The 19,367-nt window shown below is 39.1% G+C and overlaps 1 protein-coding gene and 1 long non-coding RNA gene across 7 annotated transcripts in view; one reads left to right on the top strand and one right to left on the bottom strand.

Annotated features, from left to right (window-relative positions):
* NIPAL2 (NIPA like domain containing 2) overlaps positions 1–19,367 on the top strand; it is an 85,339-nt gene that overhangs the window by 34,507 nt on the left and 31,465 nt on the right. For 4 of the 6 annotated variants that reach the window (XR_001303390.3, XM_085022017.1, XM_003125547.6 and 1 more), the window contains one exon: positions 8,892–8,951. Coding sequence is in view for 3 of the 6 variants with exons in the window: in XM_085022017.1 (XP_084878143.1) it covers positions 8,892–8,951 (60 nt within the window). In the remaining 3 variants the exon portion in view is untranslated. Of the gene's footprint in view, positions 1–8,891; positions 8,952–16,510; positions 16,678–19,166; positions 19,265–19,367 lie in introns of those variants that run through there. The other 2 variants (XM_085022019.1, XM_085022020.1) reach the window with 2 other exon arrangements.
* On the bottom strand, positions 10,356–15,473 carry LOC146403770 (uncharacterized). Its single transcript, XR_014843643.1, has 2 exons — positions 11,645–15,473; positions 10,356–11,348 (listed from the first exon to the last, which is right to left on the bottom strand). It is a non-coding gene; the product is annotated as an uncharacterized LOC146403770 (long non-coding RNA).

Consider the following 19,367-nt stretch of genomic DNA (forward strand, 5'->3'; position numbering starts at 1 on the left):
TTTTATTAGAAACAAATGAAAGGAAACATAAACAGGCCAACAAGTGAGTGACCTGTACCATTCCACAAACCTAGATGCTGTGAGTTCTCTCAGCCCTTGAGAGCCCTGCGCTCCGTGCCAGCCTGGCTGAAGTTGCCGGAGCTCTAAAGCTCATGCGCCGCCTGTGATCGTGGCGCTTCACACGGACGTTTATTTTAATGCTGGAAACATGCAGAAAATATCCATTTTTCTTGGTGGCTTGCTGGGTTGTCTTCCTTAGCACTTTTGTCCCCAGACTAGCCTAAATAAAATGTGTGGGATAAATCTCTGAAGCTCCCATTTTATGTCTGTTTGTGCCCTCTTAGCTGAAAGCTTTCCTAAAACCTAAAAATCATTAGTTGACACATCTTTCCCACGCATCCTAATTTTTTGAGAATGCCACAAAGTATTTCTAGAGAAATTGCTAATGATGACATGGTACACTATACCATTTATAATACAGAGGTATAAGTGATACAGTGATGATATAAATACAGTGACAGTATTTTTACTTTTTTAGAGTCTTTTCTGCTTTAATCATTAACATACGTCACAAAAAATATAGGGAATAAAGGATTATGGTCCTTAATCTAGTTGATTTCCTCATTTGAAATTTTGCACATTACCTGCAACTTCATTATCTTCAAAAATGATAATAGCAGTTTTTCCCCTTTTTAAAATTGAGGCATAGTTAATTTACAATGTTGTATTAGTTTCAAATGTACAGTAAAGTAAATCAGTTATACGTATATATGTGTGTGTATATATATACTTTTTCGGGTTCTTCTCCATTGTAGGTCATTACAAGATACTAAATATAGTTCCCTGTGCTATATAGTAGGTCCTTATCGTTTACATGTTTTGTATATAGCAGTGTATATATGTTAATCCCAAACTCCTAATTTATCCCTCCCCAATCCTTTCCCCTTTGGTAACCGTAAGTTTGTTTTATATCTCTGTGGGTTTATTGCTGTTCTATAAATAAGTTCATTTGTATTTTTTTTTTTTTTTTTTTTTTTTTGTCTGTAGCTGCAGCTTGCCAAATTTCCCAGGCCAGGGATTGAACCCAAGCCATAGCAGTGACAACACTTGAATCCTTAATCGCTAGGCCACCAGGAAACTCCTGTACTTTTTTTTATTTAATTAATTTTTCTATTGAAATGCAATTCATTTACAATGTTATGTTAATTTCATGTACAGCAAAGTGACTCAGTTATACTCATATAGACATTCTTTTTTTTTTTTTTTTTTTTTTTTTTTTTGGCACGTGGAGGTTCCCAGGCCAGGTATCAAACCAATGCCACAGCTATAACTAGAGCTACAGCAGTGACAGTGCCAGATCCTTAAGCCACTGAGCCAGGAAGATAGCAACCCAAGCTGCTACAGTGACAGTAAGGGATATCATATGATATTTGTCTTTGTCGGCTTACTTAGTGTGATGATTTCCAGGTCCATATTGCTGCAAATGGCATTATTTCATTCTTTTTATTGGCTGAGTAATATTCCTGTGTGTGTGTGTGTGTGTGTAATGTCGTGAATAGTGCTGAAATGAACATTGAGGTACATGTATCTTTTTGAATTAGAGTTTTCTCCAAATACATGCCCAGGAGTGGGATTGCTGGATCATATGACAACTCTATTTTTAGATTTTACAGATTTTATATTGTTCTATATAGTGGCTGCACCAATTTACATTCCCACCAACAGTGTAGGAGGGTTCTTTTTTCTCTACCCCCTCTAGCAATTGTTTTCTTATTAACATGAGTTACTGGACAGTCTCATTCCTGCCAATGAACTTTTCTCTCTGTAGAGAAACATTTTTCAAGTGTCACATCCTCAGATTTTCCAATCCTAATTCCATGGAATTCGTTGTAATTGACAGATTTTATCCCCCGTCCAATTCTACAGCTAAAGGAGAATGATCATTTTGAGGAACTCAGTACCTTAAAACGATTAGAGTTGATTGAGCCTGTGAGCATGCTCACCATGTCCACGTGTTTGAAGCTTGATTGTGACTGACATGAAAGTGCTTTTGTGGTTTGCTTTTTAGTGGGACAATAAAGTTGCCATTATAAGTGGTCAGAAACCACAAGCCAGATATTTACATGTGAGGATCTGTTTATGGCGTTATTATATAAATATGTTCTTTTCATGTCATGGGTTCTTTTTCTAAGAAAGTGAGTTTTCTTTACTACTTTGTCTTCTACTTGCCTGTATGATAAACATATACCCTGGTTGCTCTTCAAATCATGAGGTTAAACAAGAAATGGAATGTTCAGGAAGGAGAATTGATAAAATTTTCTTTTGTGGACTAGATTAGAGTTTATAAACTGGTGACCTGTAGACCAGATCTGGCCACTGCTCTGTTTTGTTTGGCTCAAACAATGCTTTTGAAAAATATGCATTAATTTCTCATGTTTAAAAATTGGACCCTGATACACAAACACTGGATTTTTTTGTCTTCAAGAATCAGACCTGGTAACACTGGACTTGCAGTTGGCTAGGGCTGAAATATGGCTGCCCCCTTTCCCTGATCTTGTGTATTCCAGTTCATCACAGCCCCTCATGGCTACAGCCACCACCCTCTCCACCAAGCCCACCCACTTCATTATTCTTTCTTCTTGACAGGATTGCCTAGCTGGCCCCTGTCACCATTTGAGTTTGTGACCTGTGGACCAAAGATTTTTTTTCCTTCCAACTGATTAAGATAAGAATACCATGTCTATAATCACATTGAAGTGTAATTGCTTTTTTTAACTTTGGATTAAATTTGTCTTTTTACAGATAAATGGCCAAAAAGCACATGAAAAAATGCTCAACATCACTAATTATTAGAGAAACGCAAATCAAAACTTCAATGAAGTAGCACCTCACTCCAGTCAGAATGGCCATCATCAAAAGCCTACAAACGGAAAATGCTAGAGAGGGTGTGGAGAAAAGGGAACCTTCCTGCACTGTGGGTGGGGACGTAAGCTGGTGCAACCACTATGGAGAACAGTATGGAGGTTCCTTAAAAAACTAAAAATAGAACAGCCATTTCATCCAGCAGTTCCACTCCTAGGTGTATATCTGGAGAAAACCATAATTTGAGAAGATACATGCACCCCAGTGTTCATTGTAGCACTGTTTACAATAGCCAAGACATGGAGGCCACCAAAATGCCCATTAACAGAGGACTGGATAAAGATGTACTTATATACAATGGAACACTATTCAGCCGTAAAAATACATGAAGTAATGCCATTTGCGGCAACATAGATGGACCTAGAAATGATCATACTAGGAGTTCCCATCGTGGCGCAGTGGTTAACGAATCCGACTAGGAACCATGAAGTTGTGGGTTCGGTCCCTGCCCTTGCTCAGTGGGTTAAGGATCCGGCGTTGCCATGAGCTGTGGTGTAGGTTGCAGACGCAGCTCGGATCCTGCGTTGCTGTGGCTCTGGCATAGGCCAGTGGCTACAGCTCCGAATCAACCCCTAGCCTGGGAAACTCCATGTGCCGCGGGAGTGGCCCAAAGAAATAGCAAAAAGACAAAAAAAAATAAATAAATAAATGATCATACTAAGTGAAGTAAGTCAAACAGAGAAAGATACATCATATGAGATCATTAATCTATAGACTCTAATAGAAATTGATACAATAGAATTTACAAATAGAAACAGACTCGAAGATTTCAAAACCAAACTTATGTTTATCAAGGGGAAGCATGTCAGGGGAGGGATAAATTATGAGGTTGGGATTGATACATACACACTGCTATGCATAGAGTAGACAGGTAATTGGGGACCCTCTATAGCACAGAGAAATTTAGTCAGTACTGTGGGGTAACTTACATGGGGAAAGAATCTGAAAAGGATATATATATATATATATACCCATTACTTTTCAGATTCAGATATATATATATCAGGTTTACTTTGCTGTACACCTGAAATTAATACAACTTTGTAAGTCAAATGCACTCCAAATAAAAAAATTTTTAAAGAGGAAATTGAAACAAAATAAATTGTCTTTTTAGAAGTGGTTATAAAATGGTGAAAAATGGAGAGATGTAAATAAATGTGAACAAAATCATTTAAAAATAACCATACCATAACACATTTAAGGTCTCATCTGTGTTCTTAAACATTTAATAAAAAATTGTTATTGGGGGAAAGAGAGAATTTAAGTAAAATGTGTACATATATCTTAATGTTGCAAATTGAAAAAGGAATGTCAGTTTGTCTATTATTCAATGGACACGAAAAATCTAAACTCTCATGTGAAAGCCTACCCTCAAATTTAATTAATAACATATAGAAAGTTGATGCTTAACTTCTGATTTACTAATCCCCATTAGTAGATACCTAAGATAGCTAAGCTAAACCAAGTTTGTACAACCTATCTGAATTCTCATACACCAACTCTTGACCACATTAAGTTAAGGAACTCTTTCATAATGTCATCCAGGTCCTATGATGTCAGAGTGGAAGTAAATGAAGACCAAACTCAAGGTTTATTCCTCCCTAAACCAGGAAGGCTAGAGAACTCAACACCAGGGCATATGTGTACACTGGGGACTGGCACCTCCCCCACACCTAGACTTGGTTCAGTTGAAGCCACAGGGACCTTGCTTGGCCTCTGTCTGCTTTCATCTGGAAATCCAAATCAGAATGCCCATGTGTAAGTTTTCTTATATCAACCTTGACCAGAAATCATCTCCTTTCCGATGGCTAAGCCAAGTGACACTTCATGGCCAAAAAGCGTATAGATGACTCACCAATAGGAGTCAATCCATTATATCTGTTGAGCTTCTCCTGCCCAAAGCCAAGTGAATACATTAATAACTGCCCCCATGGGAGCACTCTTTTGCACCAAAGAAAATACTGGAAGAAATTTCTTTGTCCTTTCCTCTTGCAGTAGTATTCTTGCTGTATTTCTTTTCCATGACTTGCTGTATAACCACCGTTTGAAGTTTGGTATGTTATCTTTCATATGCTACCATTTACCTTTTGCTTTTAAATCAGATAATTTATTCGTTGTATATAGAAATATTAATGCCAAGTTTTTTTTGTTTTTTTTTTTTTTTACTGCATCGTGATCCAATCTCTGCCTATGGTCACTATGTTCACTATGTAATGAATTTAGCTCTAGTGTCCAGGAGCATGCTGGGAGCACTCTGTATAGACCTATGCCCTATGAAGGCCAAGATGGAGAAGGATTCATGAACCTCTGTCCATATATGCCTCTAGTCAAAAAATGTACACAAAATTGTGAGTGCTCGAGTTAACGGTCAGTAGTAACTATCGTTTAATCATACCTAGTACAAATCTATTTAAGTGACAAGTGTGTTCCGTTTTATTGCTTTTAAACTATTGATCTTGAAATGCTCTATTTTTAAATGTTAAATTTTACTATAGGAATAAAAGCGTAAGAGTTTTCCACCCTTCGTATGTGTTTATTAGACAGTGGTTGTTGTAACAGCAACAAGCAGACAGGGTGAAGTTTGACAGGTCTCTGATTGCAAATATATATGAGAGCACTTCAGTTTACTTTTTCTCATTTTAAAAATTTACTATACTTAGAGGTCACGTTATTAGCTATTGCTCAGAAAATATCATTTTGCTCTGCACAGCTCTCATTTTAACCATGTTTTGCAAGATAAATTATAGGCAGATCAATGTTAATAGAATGATCTTTCTTATTACTTTCTTTGCTAGATGAATAAAACTTAAAATCTTCTTGTTCTCTTATCTAAAAATTTGGTAGAAAATCTCACGTTCTCTTAAAACATTGAAAAGTGAGTATAAGGTGCATCAGACATAGAAATTCTTTCAGAAAGTAAAAGTAGCCTGTTTATGGTTCATGACGTTCTGGTAACTAATTTATGGCAATTGATGTAATTTGATGCATAGAGTATATTTCAAGTTTATTGTTACCGATCACGTCCTTTTTGCTTGCAGCAATGAAATTATCTCCTACAAAACCTTCCTTCCTCTTCCTTCTGAAAGTGAAATTATTTATGAAACTGTGGCTTAGCAACAAGAAGAGAAGGAAAATGATGCCTTTTTTACTCCAAGGGAGGAAATGGTGTGTAATGTACTAGAAAGAGCTCTGCTCTGGAATAAGGAAATGTGGGTGCTCATTCCAGCTGTGCTGTAATATAAATGCTCCTTAGATGAATGGATCAATGAATATATAGTCTCTTTGGACCTCAGTTTCCCAATTATAAAGTTTAGAACCTAGAGTAGATTATCTCAGTGTCTCCTACTAGCTCTAAAATTTCCTTATGCCATGGAAGCAATGTTTCCCTTCTTACTGGACTCCTTTGCTCTGAAATGGTCATCTCAGGGATTGTTATAATGGAATGCATTTGCCATGTGTTGGTGTAGTGATATTTCACCTATTTTTTTTTTTTTTTTTTTTTTTTTGCCTTTTTGTCTTTTTGCCTTTTCTGGGGCTGCTCCTGTGGCATATGGAGGTTCCCAGGATAGGGGTGGAATCAGAGCTGTAGTCACCGGCCTACGCCAGAGCCACAGCAACTCGGGATCCAAGCCGCACCTGCAACCTATACCACAGCTCACGGCAACACTGGATCCTTAACCCACTGATCGAGGCAGGGATCAAACCCGCAACCTCATGGTTCCTAGTCGGATTCATTAACCACTGAGCCACAATAGGATCTCCAATTTCACCTATTTTTAATTGTTAATCTATCTCCCTCTGCTTGGGATCATTCCTTCCCTAATTATACAGGAAGTCAGTAATGGGTGGTTGGTTGGGGTGGGGGTAGTGGGATCTTGGTTTTTATACCTTTTCTAATGTTCTAACATGTGAAATTTGTTTCTATGAATTATTTTGGTCCAAATCTGAGCTAGAAAATTTCCCTACATTTTTATGCCAGTCCCAAGCAATTCTTAATGCAATGGGCTACTTATCCATACAGTAATTTATCTGCAGAAAATATTGCTTTAATATTTTAAAGCCACGCCACACAATTAAATTCATGCTTGGTGGACATTTCAGACATGCTCTGTTTATTTTGTGTGAAACCTCCATTCCTATAAATAACCTGCCCAGGAAAAATGGGCAAGGACATAGCTCAACTTGAATAAGAGAGCTAGGTTGAGAAAAAGATGGAGAAAAAATATGAGGATCTCAGCTTATCTTGAGTGAGGGTTTCTAGTATGGATTTATTTTGTTTTAAATCAATTGCCAGAACACCAGATATTGTTTTATTCAAATTTAGCTGATTTAATGGTTTATAATACAGACTCATTAGAATTATATCTGTGAAGAATTCTTAATAGCATGGCAAGTTGTAACAGTAACTAAGGAAATTGAGAAAAGAAATTTTGCATTATAGTTTGATCTCAACCAAAGGGAAATAATAAATGAACATATTAACTGCAGTTTTTTTCAAGACGGTGAGGTTATTTTATGATGATTTTCCTTTCCGTATTTTTGCTTTAAAAAACAAATTCAGGTAATAGTTGTTGCTAATAATTTAAAATACAGATTACATTATGGGTTTTTTTTTGTTTTTGTTTTTTATTATTGCAAACTTGGATTTTCCCATGCCTCTGCTCATGATTCCATAAGAGAAACAATTCAGATTCAGCTTGCCCCACACACCTGAGGCCATAGCAGCAAGTCACGGCTCAGTTATGAGGTTGAATGTTCAGTAGCATCAGTAATGGGAAAGAGGCCCTTAAACATCACAGGGCAAATGCAGGAGATCCTAACTCTTATTCCTGGGCCGAGTACTAACACCCTGGAGATCTTCAGAGAATAAGACATATCTCAGAGTAAAAGGGACTGATAATCTTTTGCAGGAGATGGATCAAAACAAAAACAAAAATACCTTAGGTGTAATGAAAAAGCTATTGTAAGGAGCACTCAATTCCATGGGTGCAGTGGTCTACTTAGACTGGAGGAATCCAGAGGTGATGCTTGAGTCTAGAGCTGGGTAAAAAGATGGAGGCAGAGTTGCACAAGGAATAGCATGCAAAGGAATGTCCTTTAGCATGAAACTCAGTGTGGGTTCTGGGAATTAAAATAATTGTGTAGGGTGGACATAGACTATGAAAGAGATCAGTGGCAATCATGACAAGCAGAATGTGCGGAATGTTGTAGTGAAATCTGTCTTTGAATGTCAAGCTCAGTAGTTTGGCCTTTGTTCTCTGGATGACAAGGAGCCATGAAGAGGTTTTTAAGCTGTGGGTTTACATTTGATTTGCATTTTAAAAAGATTACTCATAGTGCTGTGGGGAAGGGATAGTAAAATGGGAAGCCCCCAGGGAAGCTATTTTAACCGGCTAAGCCTGCGGTGAAGCTGGCCTGTGCCAGGCCAGTGATGTCAGGATGAAGAGGAGGGAGGTGGACTTGAGTGACAGTGAAATTCAGACTCAACAGAGCCAGTCGCCTTTGGATGTGCTTGGTAGAGGCATTGTTGAAACAGGGATTATGGGAGGAGATGATGGGAAATAATGTTTCAGTTTTGAATATATTTAACATTAAGACTTCCTCCTTTCCATCCTCTCTTCTTTCCTTCCCTTTTATCTGATATCTGTCTTTCCATCCCTTTCCTTCCTTCCTTCCTCCCTTCTTCCCTCCCTCCCTCCCTTTTCATTCATTGAGTCCTTTAGTGAATTTTATTAGGCCCTCACTGTATACCATGCACTATCCCAGCCATGATGTAGGTTCATTGTCAACCAGGTCAGATTCCATGAATCTTCACGAAGCCATTTCCACAGCCACAACCACCAGGTGTCTCTGACCAGGACCCAGCTAGTCAGGCCTAAGCCACAAAGCTCCTTAACTCCTTTCAAATGGCATTGCATCACATATGTTTTTATATTTGGAAACATCACTCATGGCCCTTTTCTTTCTAGGTAGTGCCATTATTTCCGCTATGTTTCTGAAAGAAAATTTGAGAGCCTCAGATTTACTAGGTAAGTAATGAATTAATTCCTGTAAATAAGCACTGCTTGATGAGGAAATAAATAATCCCACCTATGAAAAATACGTGCTTTAAAAACAGGGAACAAATTACTGAAATAGATATAGTCTCATTTAGAGGCGAACGTCTTATCTTGGAGCTGCCAATTGCTCTTTGACTTGAAATACCTGCATCTTCATTGTGCCCACGGCCCATGCTATTGACCACAACAAATTATTTTAGAGTATTATTATTATGACTGTTACAACATTTTTATGAACATAATAAAATCCAAGAAAACATTTGTTTTACCTAATAGAGTATTCCACTTCAAAGGACATGTTTGTTAGATTGTTACATGAAAGAACTACATAAAAATGAAAACCACAAACAAAACTTAGATGTACTAATTAACTACCTAATTTGTGTTTAGTCCTTTCTAAGAGTAACCTAGAATGTTGATTTTCAGAATTTTATTTTGAAATTCGGCTGTTAGTGGAAAGCAGCAATATCCTTCTTGGCTGTAAGAAAGAGTTCCGTTATATGGCCAAGCCTCTTATATTGACTGCATCTTCTACCTCTTGTTGGAAACATCGTTAACGAGAAGAATTATAGAGATGCATATTTTCTTCCTTGACAAAAATCCCATCTGAACTGCTGCTGACATATGATAATGAATATGATACTTTAGGCACTTTAAATAAAGCAATGTCTGCTCACTTCCAAGGAGATTTTTTTTTTTTTTTATTTGAGCTTTAAATGTGACACCAGTGTTAGTATGTTGAACATTTGTTTCCCCGATCATGTTTCCCTGGAGCCTAGTGTCTTGAGTTTTCACTTTTTCTTTTCCCTCCTTAGTTTGATTCCGCTAGTGGAGTTTTTAGTCAACGTTGTCAAATTTTCATGGTTAAAATATTTTTCCAAATGTATCCATATGTGAATTGTGACTTTTCAAATACATTATTTTTCTATACTCTTTTTTTTTAATATTATGGTTTATGGAATCATTTTCTGAAGCTGTATGGAATCAGAAGTAAGAGAGAGCAATGCCTGAGTTTTAGAAATTAAAACAGGTCTTACACTGTGTTTCTCATTTATCACATTCTTAAGGAAACTTTAACTCGGTTAATCTAGCATGTGTCATCTTTTGTAATTAATGGTTGATTAATGTTTCAATAAATGTAAGGTATTTAATGAGGTAACACAGATGGATATAAAGGAAGACTTGCCAATTATTATGAACCTCTGTGATAAAAAGATGATTAACAGAACCCTGTCTTCAAAGTATACAGTCAAGGATAACATATATACAGAAATAAGTTTTTTAAAAGTAGAAAACAGTATATCTTATAATGTCTCCAGCCTTTAGGTTAAAACAGGATTTCTCAACCTCAGCCCTACAGGCATTTTAGGCTGGGTAATTCTTCATTGCAGGGGGCAGTCCTGTGTGTTGAAGGATGTTTAGCATCATCTCTTCTTGCCTTTACCCTTTAAAGGATAGTAGTGCCCTCTGCCCTAGCTATTACAACCAAAAAAAAAAAAAAAAAAAAATGACTTCAAGCGTTGTCAGGTCTCCCCAGGGAGGCAAAATCACCTCCGGTTGAGAACCACTGGTTGAGAATGAAGAGAGATGATTCTAGCTGGGAAGCCCAGAGAGGATTTTCTACAGCAGAGGTACCATTCGAATCAGTTCTGACAGCTGAATAGACAGGCATGGGCCATATCCAGGGGGCATGCAGAGGGAATAACGCGAGAAGTGTTGACAGAGTTGCAAAAAGGTAAGGCAAGTTTCTGTGTAACACTGTGCTCCAACTGCTGCCCATGAGGATTAGGGAAAAAATGTAATCAAAGTCACAGCTATGACTCAGGAAGCAATAGAAATACCAGTATGTGCTGCTGATTTGATTATATACTTTGAAAACCCAAGATCCACTCAACATTACTCAAAGCAATAAACTAGCTCAACATCAAAGGATACAAATGTAACTCAGTCTCATGGGTTCAAATCTGGATTCGACTTCTGCTATCAACTGTGTGGCCAACATGACATTACTTAATTTCTCTAACCCTCAGTTTGCTGACAAATATAGAAGACTGTTGAATGGGTCAAATTGGATCGCTGATATTGATACATGTTAAGAAATGTAAAGCTCTATTCATAAAATTGTTATCTCCACACAGCTTCCTCCATGGGAGGTAATAATAAAAACGTGTAACCTAAGAAATAGGAAACACACACGTGTGTACACGTAACAAAAAAACCAAACAAAACCTCTTTTAAGTCTTCAATTCTTTGCTAATTTCTTACTTTATTAAGAGCCAACATTCATTAAATATTTACCTGTCCAGATACTATAAGTGTTTCACATGAACCATCTCACTTATATGGAGGAACAATCCATTTATAGAGCTGATATGTGTTTTTTTTTTTTTTTTTTTTTTGTCTTTTTGTCTTTGTTGTTGTTGTTGCTATTTCTTGGGCCGCTTCCGCGGCATATGGAGGTTCCCAGGCTAGGGGTCGAATTGGAGCTGTAGCCACCAGCCTACGCCAGAGCCACAGCAACGCGGGATCCGAGCCGTGTCTGCAACCTACACCACAGCTCACGGCAACGCTGGATCCTTAACCCACTGAGCAAGGGCAGGAACCGAACCCGCAACCTCATGGTTCCTAGTCAGATTCGTTAACCACTGCGCCACGACGGGAACTCCTGATATGTGGTTTAAATAACTTGCCCCAGGTCATAACACTAGTTGGTGGTGGACCAGTATTCTAATAATGGCAACCTGGTAATAGCTATAGCGTCATGAGGTGGAAATGAGTCTCTAGTTTCTCTAGGCTATGTGGCCTTTGCAAAGTTACTTAATCCCTTTAAACTCCAATTTCCTCATCCTTAAAATGAAGATAGCATTACCTATCTCATAGGATTAAGTGAGTTCAGGGTACTCATAGAGCAGGGCCTGTCCATGTAGTAAGGACTCAGTAATGATAGCTGTTATTATCATTATTGCTGCCACCACTTTACACTACTGATTCATGAGAGGAAACCATGATTAGGCTATTTTAGCGAACTTTAGTCATCCAGGTGACATTTCCCATAACTCTGGTTGAGGGTTTTTGCCTTTTCATCTAATGCTTTTGGAGCAGGAATATATCTGGTATCACTTTTGTTTCATGCTATACTTAAAAGTGATCAATTTTTGGAGTTCCCATTGTGGCTCAGCAGAAACAAACCAGACTAGTATCCATGAAGATACAGGTTCAATCCCTGGCCCTGTTCAGGGAGTTAAGGATCCCACGTTGCTGGGAGCTGAGGTGTAGATCACAGACATGACTCGGATCTGGCTTTGCTGTGGCTGTGGTGTAGGCCAGCAACTGTGGCTCTGATTTGACTCCTATCCTGGGAACTTATATATGCCACAGGTGTGCCCCTAAAAAGAAAAAATAAAAAAGTGATCAATTTTTTACTTAAATCTAGTGTCACAGCAATAGGAAATGATTTAGTTACCTGTTCCATACCCCTGATTCCAAGAGCATTAAGATTATCAGGATCTGAGATGTTATAACCCATTTCATGCTTAGGGAAGGACTTTTTCCCCAACCATACTCAAGGTTGTGTTAAGTCACATGTATCTTCTTTGGGCCTGTATTGCTGATGCCTTGAGAAAATTTGACTCTGTTAAAAGCAAAAAAATGCATTTTTCTTTTTCTTTACAGGGACTAAAACCAAACAGGGAAAAGAGTAGTTAGCGGCATTTTTTTTTTTTAAAGATTAACATTGTAAGCATGCTAAAAAATAAATTGTCAAAATGTGCAAAAGAAAGTCATTTTTTTCCCTGCTTCAAGCAAATGAAAGTTTGTTTTTCATGATGGAACAAATGAAGATTTTTTGGGACCATGTGGAAACAAGCTGAACTAATTTATTGCCAAATGTTGCTCTGTGGCTATGAAGCTTTTCACCACTAGCCTCAAAAAAATGACCTCACAAAAGCTATGTCTGAGAGGAATCGCCAACTATTATTAACTCAATGACAGGCTTTGGACTATGCTCTGATTCTTAGTGGATTAATAACTTTAAATTATTGTAATGATTATTTTTCCTCCAAAAAAGCACCAAATTTCTCTCCTCTTCAATCAGCCAAAACTATAGTATTTTCCCCTCTTCTCCCTTAGTCATCAGACATACTGAATCTAATAGTCCGTGAGATCCTAGTTGATTTAAATCCAGATAGTGTCATCATAAAAAATAAAAATTACAGCCAATTCATCAGCACTCTCCGGAGACCAGTAACTTGATTATATCAAGTCACCTATAAATGATTTCCCAAATAAAATGTCAAGAGATTAATAGTGAGTTGAGAAGCATCTCCTTCCTTCCTTCTCCCACACCAGAGGTCAGCTTGGTTTGAAGCCAGTATCTAGAATACTAATCTAGCAAACAAACCATTATTTCTGGTTGAGAGGACAGATTGGCTATTTACTTTCAAAGTTACTTCACGAATGGGGGACTTTTTTAAATTTTGTTTTATGGCTGCCCCTCGTTTCTGGGCCAGGGATCAGAGCCGAGCTGTAGTTGCAACCTAAGCTGTGGCAACACAGGATCCTCCATCCACTGTGCCGAGCCAGAAATTGAACCTGTGTCCCAGCGCTCCCAAGAGGCCACTGATCCCATTGTGCCACAGCAGAAACTCCAAGAATGGGGGACTTTCTGATGATAGATTCCAAACTATTTGGATTTGCTCTATTGAGACATCCTAGTCCACGGCTCCTTCAGGATTCAGCTGCCATTAGCCTGAGGCATCTGGAGAGCCTGCACTGAGGGGAAGGCATCCTGAACAGTTGGGTGTGAAGAGTCCAGTTTATGCTGTGATTCCTCATATCCCACAAAAGCAAGAGCTGGACCCCCATTCATCAGGTGACATATTACAGGCTCCAAGAGACCCAGACAGCAATGTTGGGTGAAGTCGGGTTAGCTGGATTTTTAAAACTCTTAAGGCTACCAGAAGTCAGGTCAAGTCAGATCCCAGAAGCTAACTCAAAGGCAGTTAACATTAGCTGGCACTGAGCTGGAGAGTGAGGACAAAATTAAAGGAGATTTCAGATTCTACTTAAGGGGAAGGGTGGGCTGGGAAAGCAGTTGTCAGTTGAGGGAGAGCTGTGCAAGTAGATCCTAGAATCCAAGGCTTGTACAGGTGAGAAACTCAGCAGGTTGGAAGTGCCCGTGAACAGAAGCATTAGAAGGAGCCTGATGTTGGGCTCTTTTCCCTTCCATCACATCTATATTTCAACCTCAGTCCACAAGCATCTATAGGAAACTTTTGCAATAGAGCTTCGGTAGCCTCTTGACACAGAGGCTGCCTTCTCACAGCTGGATCCAGTTAAGTGTCAGGCATTTCTCAAAGTATAAAATACTCACAACACGACTTCAGGATGATATAAATGGTCAAATACGTTTAGAAAATGTGACAACCGTATCCTCCCCTAGAAGATTCGCAATGAATACTAACAGCTTGAGGACCTCCAGGGGTCTTCCAGTAAAAGAACTATGTAAGTTTGTTTCACTCACCTCTTCCCAAATTTCTTGGCGGAACATCTATTTCATGAAACTGCTTCTAGGGAACACCAGTTTGGGAGACACTCTTCTGAAGGAACCTCAGGACCAGTCGGGGACTCCAAGGATCACTGCCAGGAGGAGCGGGTTCCCTCTAGTCCAGTGGGGATGTGTCATCCAGCCTCAGGTTATGCTCTGGACAGCTCCTGGGTGCCACCCCCTGAGACTATAGCATGAATGACAGCCTTGAATTGTCCATTCATCCACCCTTGTCCCTCATGTATACATGAGGCAGGAGAGTGTAGTTGTTAAAAAAAAAATATATATATAGCCTACCTAGGTTCCAATCCAAGCTCTTCACTTGGCTTGAAAATCCCAGACAAGATAGTTATTTCCTTTGTGACAGCATTTTCTCATATTTCCAATGTGGCTAGTTTTAATAGTGTACAATGCTAAATACGATATACTCTGTAATATGCACATAGTATATTTAGTAACATAATTGTACAGTTATTTTTCCTAGGTTTGTTGTAAGAATTATTAGTTATATAGATGTAAAGGCTTTAGAATGATGCTTCTAAGTATTAGTATTATTATAGTTCTTATCATCACATTTCTGTATGATGGTGATCATACTGTAACTCCCATATCAACCACAATTGTCTGTGAAATTACACTTCTAAGAACATCACTTAAAAAGAATGATGAGCGGAGTTCCTGTTGTGGCTCAGTGGTTAACACATCTGACTAGGAACCATGAGTTGCGGGTTCGATCCCTGGCCTTGCTCAGTGGGTTAAGGCTCTGGTGTTGCCATGAGCTATGGTATAGGTCGCAGCGCGGCTCGGATCTGGCGTTGCTGTGGCTCTGGCATAGGCTGGCAGCTACAGCTCTGATTAGACTCCTAGCCTGGGAACCTCCATATGCTTCGAGAGAGGGCCTAGAAAAGGCAAAAAGACAAAAAAAAAAAAAAAAAAAAAAAAAAAAAGGAATGATTACCTTTCTTTGTTCTATGTCTTCCCAGTATACCTAGTCTATCTACTGTAAAGAGCAAGGATGAGCTCTTTTACCTCTTTTGTACACATAATAAGTTTATAGAAGAGATTTTATTAATGCTTGGATATTGTATCAAGCTAAATCTGAAACTCCCACCAGATCATGGTCATGGCAGACATTTACATGACTTGGGTTGTATTTGGTGAGAAAATGTATTTGCTGCAGGTCTGGGCATGATGGAGTGCAGATGGGGCCACATCCCCTGTACTGTGGGTCGTGTCCAGCATCTAGGTGGTGACCCCCGCCTGCAGCTTACCCCCTGCTGCCCAACAGCTCCACCTTTGATCCCCTCCAATATTCAGATCTCAGTGCTTTGTGCACCAGTTCCCTGAGGTTAGCAGTGGGTAGCAAAGACAGTGCTGTTAGTGATTCTTCTTCTCTGTGTTCTGTTAGGTTGTGTCCTTTCTTCCATCTTCTTTTAAGACCAGTGGGGAGATTACCTTCCCTAGGCAGTCAGGAGATGCCAGCCAATTCCTTCCTGTCCCTCCCTTCCATTCCCAAAGTGGGTCATTATCACTGTAGAGACAGCCCCAGGGACAATCCCCCTCAGCTCTAGACTACAATATTAGAGATACCAGTTTGGATTCATTTGGAAGCTTGACTCAGATGGCCTTTGACCCTTCCTTGGCAGTCAGCATCCTAAGTTGGATCCATCCCAGGGTCCTTTGTCACATCAGGCCTCCAGGTAAGCTTTCAAACGTATTCAGCTCTCCTGACTGGCCTCTTGCAAAGCCAAATTCCTGGAGTCTAGCAGGTAGGACAAGTTCATTTGTACTCGTAAATGAGGAGACTGTGTCACAGAGGGATAAGCAACTTGCCTGGGCTCTTGCAGCTAGCAGTAGCAGTGAAATTTGTATTGTGTAGGGCCAGTTTCAGGCTGGATTAGACTTCCAGTATCCAAGTCCTGACCTGGAATTTAACCATTTCCCTGGTCAAAGGGCGTGTCAAGTGTTGCTTTTCTTCTTTTAGTGTCTTACGCTTCCAGAATATTCCTTTGGGCAAATGGGCCAACAGAAGAAGATAAAGAAATCTGTGTCTAAGTCAGAAATCGGTGTCTTTCAAAAGAAGGGATATTTGTGGCTTTACTGAAATGAAAATAGCAGGCACTTGATGTTTCATGCCACTTTTAGAAAAAGGTAGGATATAAATATATTTTACAGAAACTTATTGAAGGAACTGCTAATGACTATCTTAAAACATTTATGAAAAATGAACACATAACCCATGAAGGAGACAGTAAATCACACAGAACAAGATAAACGACACCAAATAAACAAGGAAAGAGCAGGTAGCAGCTATCCAGGACTGCCTCTGTAAGTGTCGGAAGTTGCTGAAATTAAAATCACTAAGAAGAAAGAAAGCATGACCTCCTGAGTTCCCATAGAGTTACTTACTAGACTCACAGTGACGTGTGAGTCTAGTAAGGTTCAGGTGAAATAGGGCAGCTGAAGGGAGTTCCCATTGTGGCTCAGCAGTTATTGAATCTGACTAGTGTCCATGAGGACACAGGTTCGATCCCTGGCCTTGCTCAGTGGGTTAAGGATCCGGCGTTGCCGTGAGCTGTGGTGTAGGTCGCAGACACGGCTCAGATCTGACGTTGCTATGGCTGTGGTATAGGCCAGCGGCTACAGCTTTGATTCGACCCTTAGCCTGGGAATATGCCACTGCCAGTGCGGCCCTAAAAAAAAAAAAGTGAAAAAAGTACTTTGAAAGGATAATTGCTAAATTATCAGTCATTTTACTTAAGGAGCTCAGAAATGCAGTGGAGATGTACCCTGGTAAAAACGGGCACAGTATCCAAATGCGGAAGCAGAATATGAAACAGGGACCATATTGAAAGTAACAGCCTCCCTAAAATGGATACTATGCAGACTCAGAAAGGAGGAGGCTGCCCTACATATCCTGAAGTAAAACATTCCCCAAGATATTCTGTTAAGTTAGGGAAAAAAGCAAGATACGGAAAAGTAATATGCTGTCGTTTGTTTAAAACACTAAGTTAGGGAAAAAAGCAAGATACGGAAAAGTAATATGCTGTCGTTTGTTTAAAACACCAAAATGCAGGCACTCTCACACCTGCCTGCATAACACATCACTGCAAAGAAAAGCTCGAGAACTGAGTGGCAGTGGTTACCGCTGAGGAGGGAATCATGGGGCCACAGGGTCTGAGAGAGCTTTGACTTTTCACTGATCCCTCCTCTATGGCTTTTGAATTTTTTAGCATATGCATGTGTTACCCATTCGAAACTAAATTTTTTTAAAGAAATGTAATTGACACTAGCTATATCTAGTTGACTATATCTAGTTAGAGGAGATAACTAACTGTGAGAAGAACTCAATATAAATAAGAAATGTGGATTTCACAAAAGTAAGTTGGAAGTCTCTGAGACTTTTAAGTCGTATTCAGTGCATTTATTCTACTTTACTATATCCAGTTTAGAAAATTGGCTTTTTTTTCAAATCCCTTCCTCCTAGGAACATAATATTGAACAATTATCTTTGGAAAGAGCTTTCTTTTCAAAAAAAGGGACAGAGCCGACCAGTAATTTTGCCCACTTTCGTATATATTATTTTTGTTTCATTGAAAGGCATAATGATGTATATTGTTTTCTTTCTTGAAATTCTCTTTTAAAAAATCACTTTTAAACTTGTGTATTTTAATTTCTGTCTTCAGAAAGTATTCCAGAAAGTATTCCAGCAGTAGAGCTTTCGCCTGCACAAAGTATTGTGGAATCAATTGTTACGTTAGAGGAAGCTTATTTTATAGCTCCTCCAATACCATGAATAGCTACTGCCTAGCTTGTATGAAAAATCAAATGCTGTTCATTCTCAGAAGCTAGAGTTCAAAACCCTAAATCATTGGTTAAGAGCAATGGGAAATTGGTGTCTTCAAATTGCAGGACTTTATAGACACACCAGATTTTTTCAGGTTGGAGTGCATGGTGGCTGTAAATTATACACACAACAATGCTGACCTCAGTGATGGAACATGCTGAATTATGTTTTCAGGTGCACGCTCCAAAAAATGCTACCTAACTCCATGTTTCTCAGACTGCTAATTATTAATAACTAAGCAGTTTTTAGTGTTATGTGGATAAGCATTCCTCTCTCTACCCCTCCTTCTACGGCCATTCCTCCCACACACATTCCCTTCCTCCATTATTACAAGTAATATTAAAGTGATGACAGTAACGCATTCCTACATGGGTTTATTACGTGATATTTTACCAAGCAGTCCCTGGAACTCTAGATTTTAAATGGGCTCAAATAAATCCTGTAGCAAAGTCAGCATTCACCTTGGTTATTTCTGCTTGAAAGGATTCCAGTAAATGGCAATAGTTAAGATGTTCATTTACCAGAGTTTTCAAGTTGAAAATTACCCGTGTGTGTGTGTGTGTGTGTGTGTGTGTGTGTGTGTGTGTGTGTGAAAGATCCAAAGATTTGTGAGTGCAGAGTAGATAGATCATCAGGTGATGGACTTCCCTACTCCCTGGGCTCCACCACCTAGATCCAGATGGATCTGAATTCTTCATGCACTTACGGGTCCATGTGGAAACAAACAGCCAGGTTGGATATGCTTTTGTGTGTTCATATGCACATGTTCTGAACTTCCCCATCTTTGGGAAAGGCTTCTCTGAAGAGGTCAAGATTTATCTGAAACAACAGAGAAAAATCAGAAGTTCCGTCGTACCTCATCCCTTTCCTGGCCCTTATCCCCGTTTAAAGGTAATGCTGTTGGGTGAATGCATGATGCTCTCTGGGGGTGGTTTGATGAATCGTGTTTTAACAGGCATGGACTTTGCTTGGTCTATAGGTAATGTTTACCTAA

The sequence above is a fragment of the Sus scrofa genome, chromosome 4, assembly GCF_054392235.1.
Source record: "Sus scrofa isolate SSC_HxYL_T2T_F1_AM1 chromosome 4, Sscrofa_HxYL_maternal_Yorkshire_Landrace_v2.0, whole genome shotgun sequence".
Taxonomy (NCBI): domain Eukaryota; kingdom Metazoa; phylum Chordata; class Mammalia; order Artiodactyla; family Suidae; genus Sus; species Sus scrofa.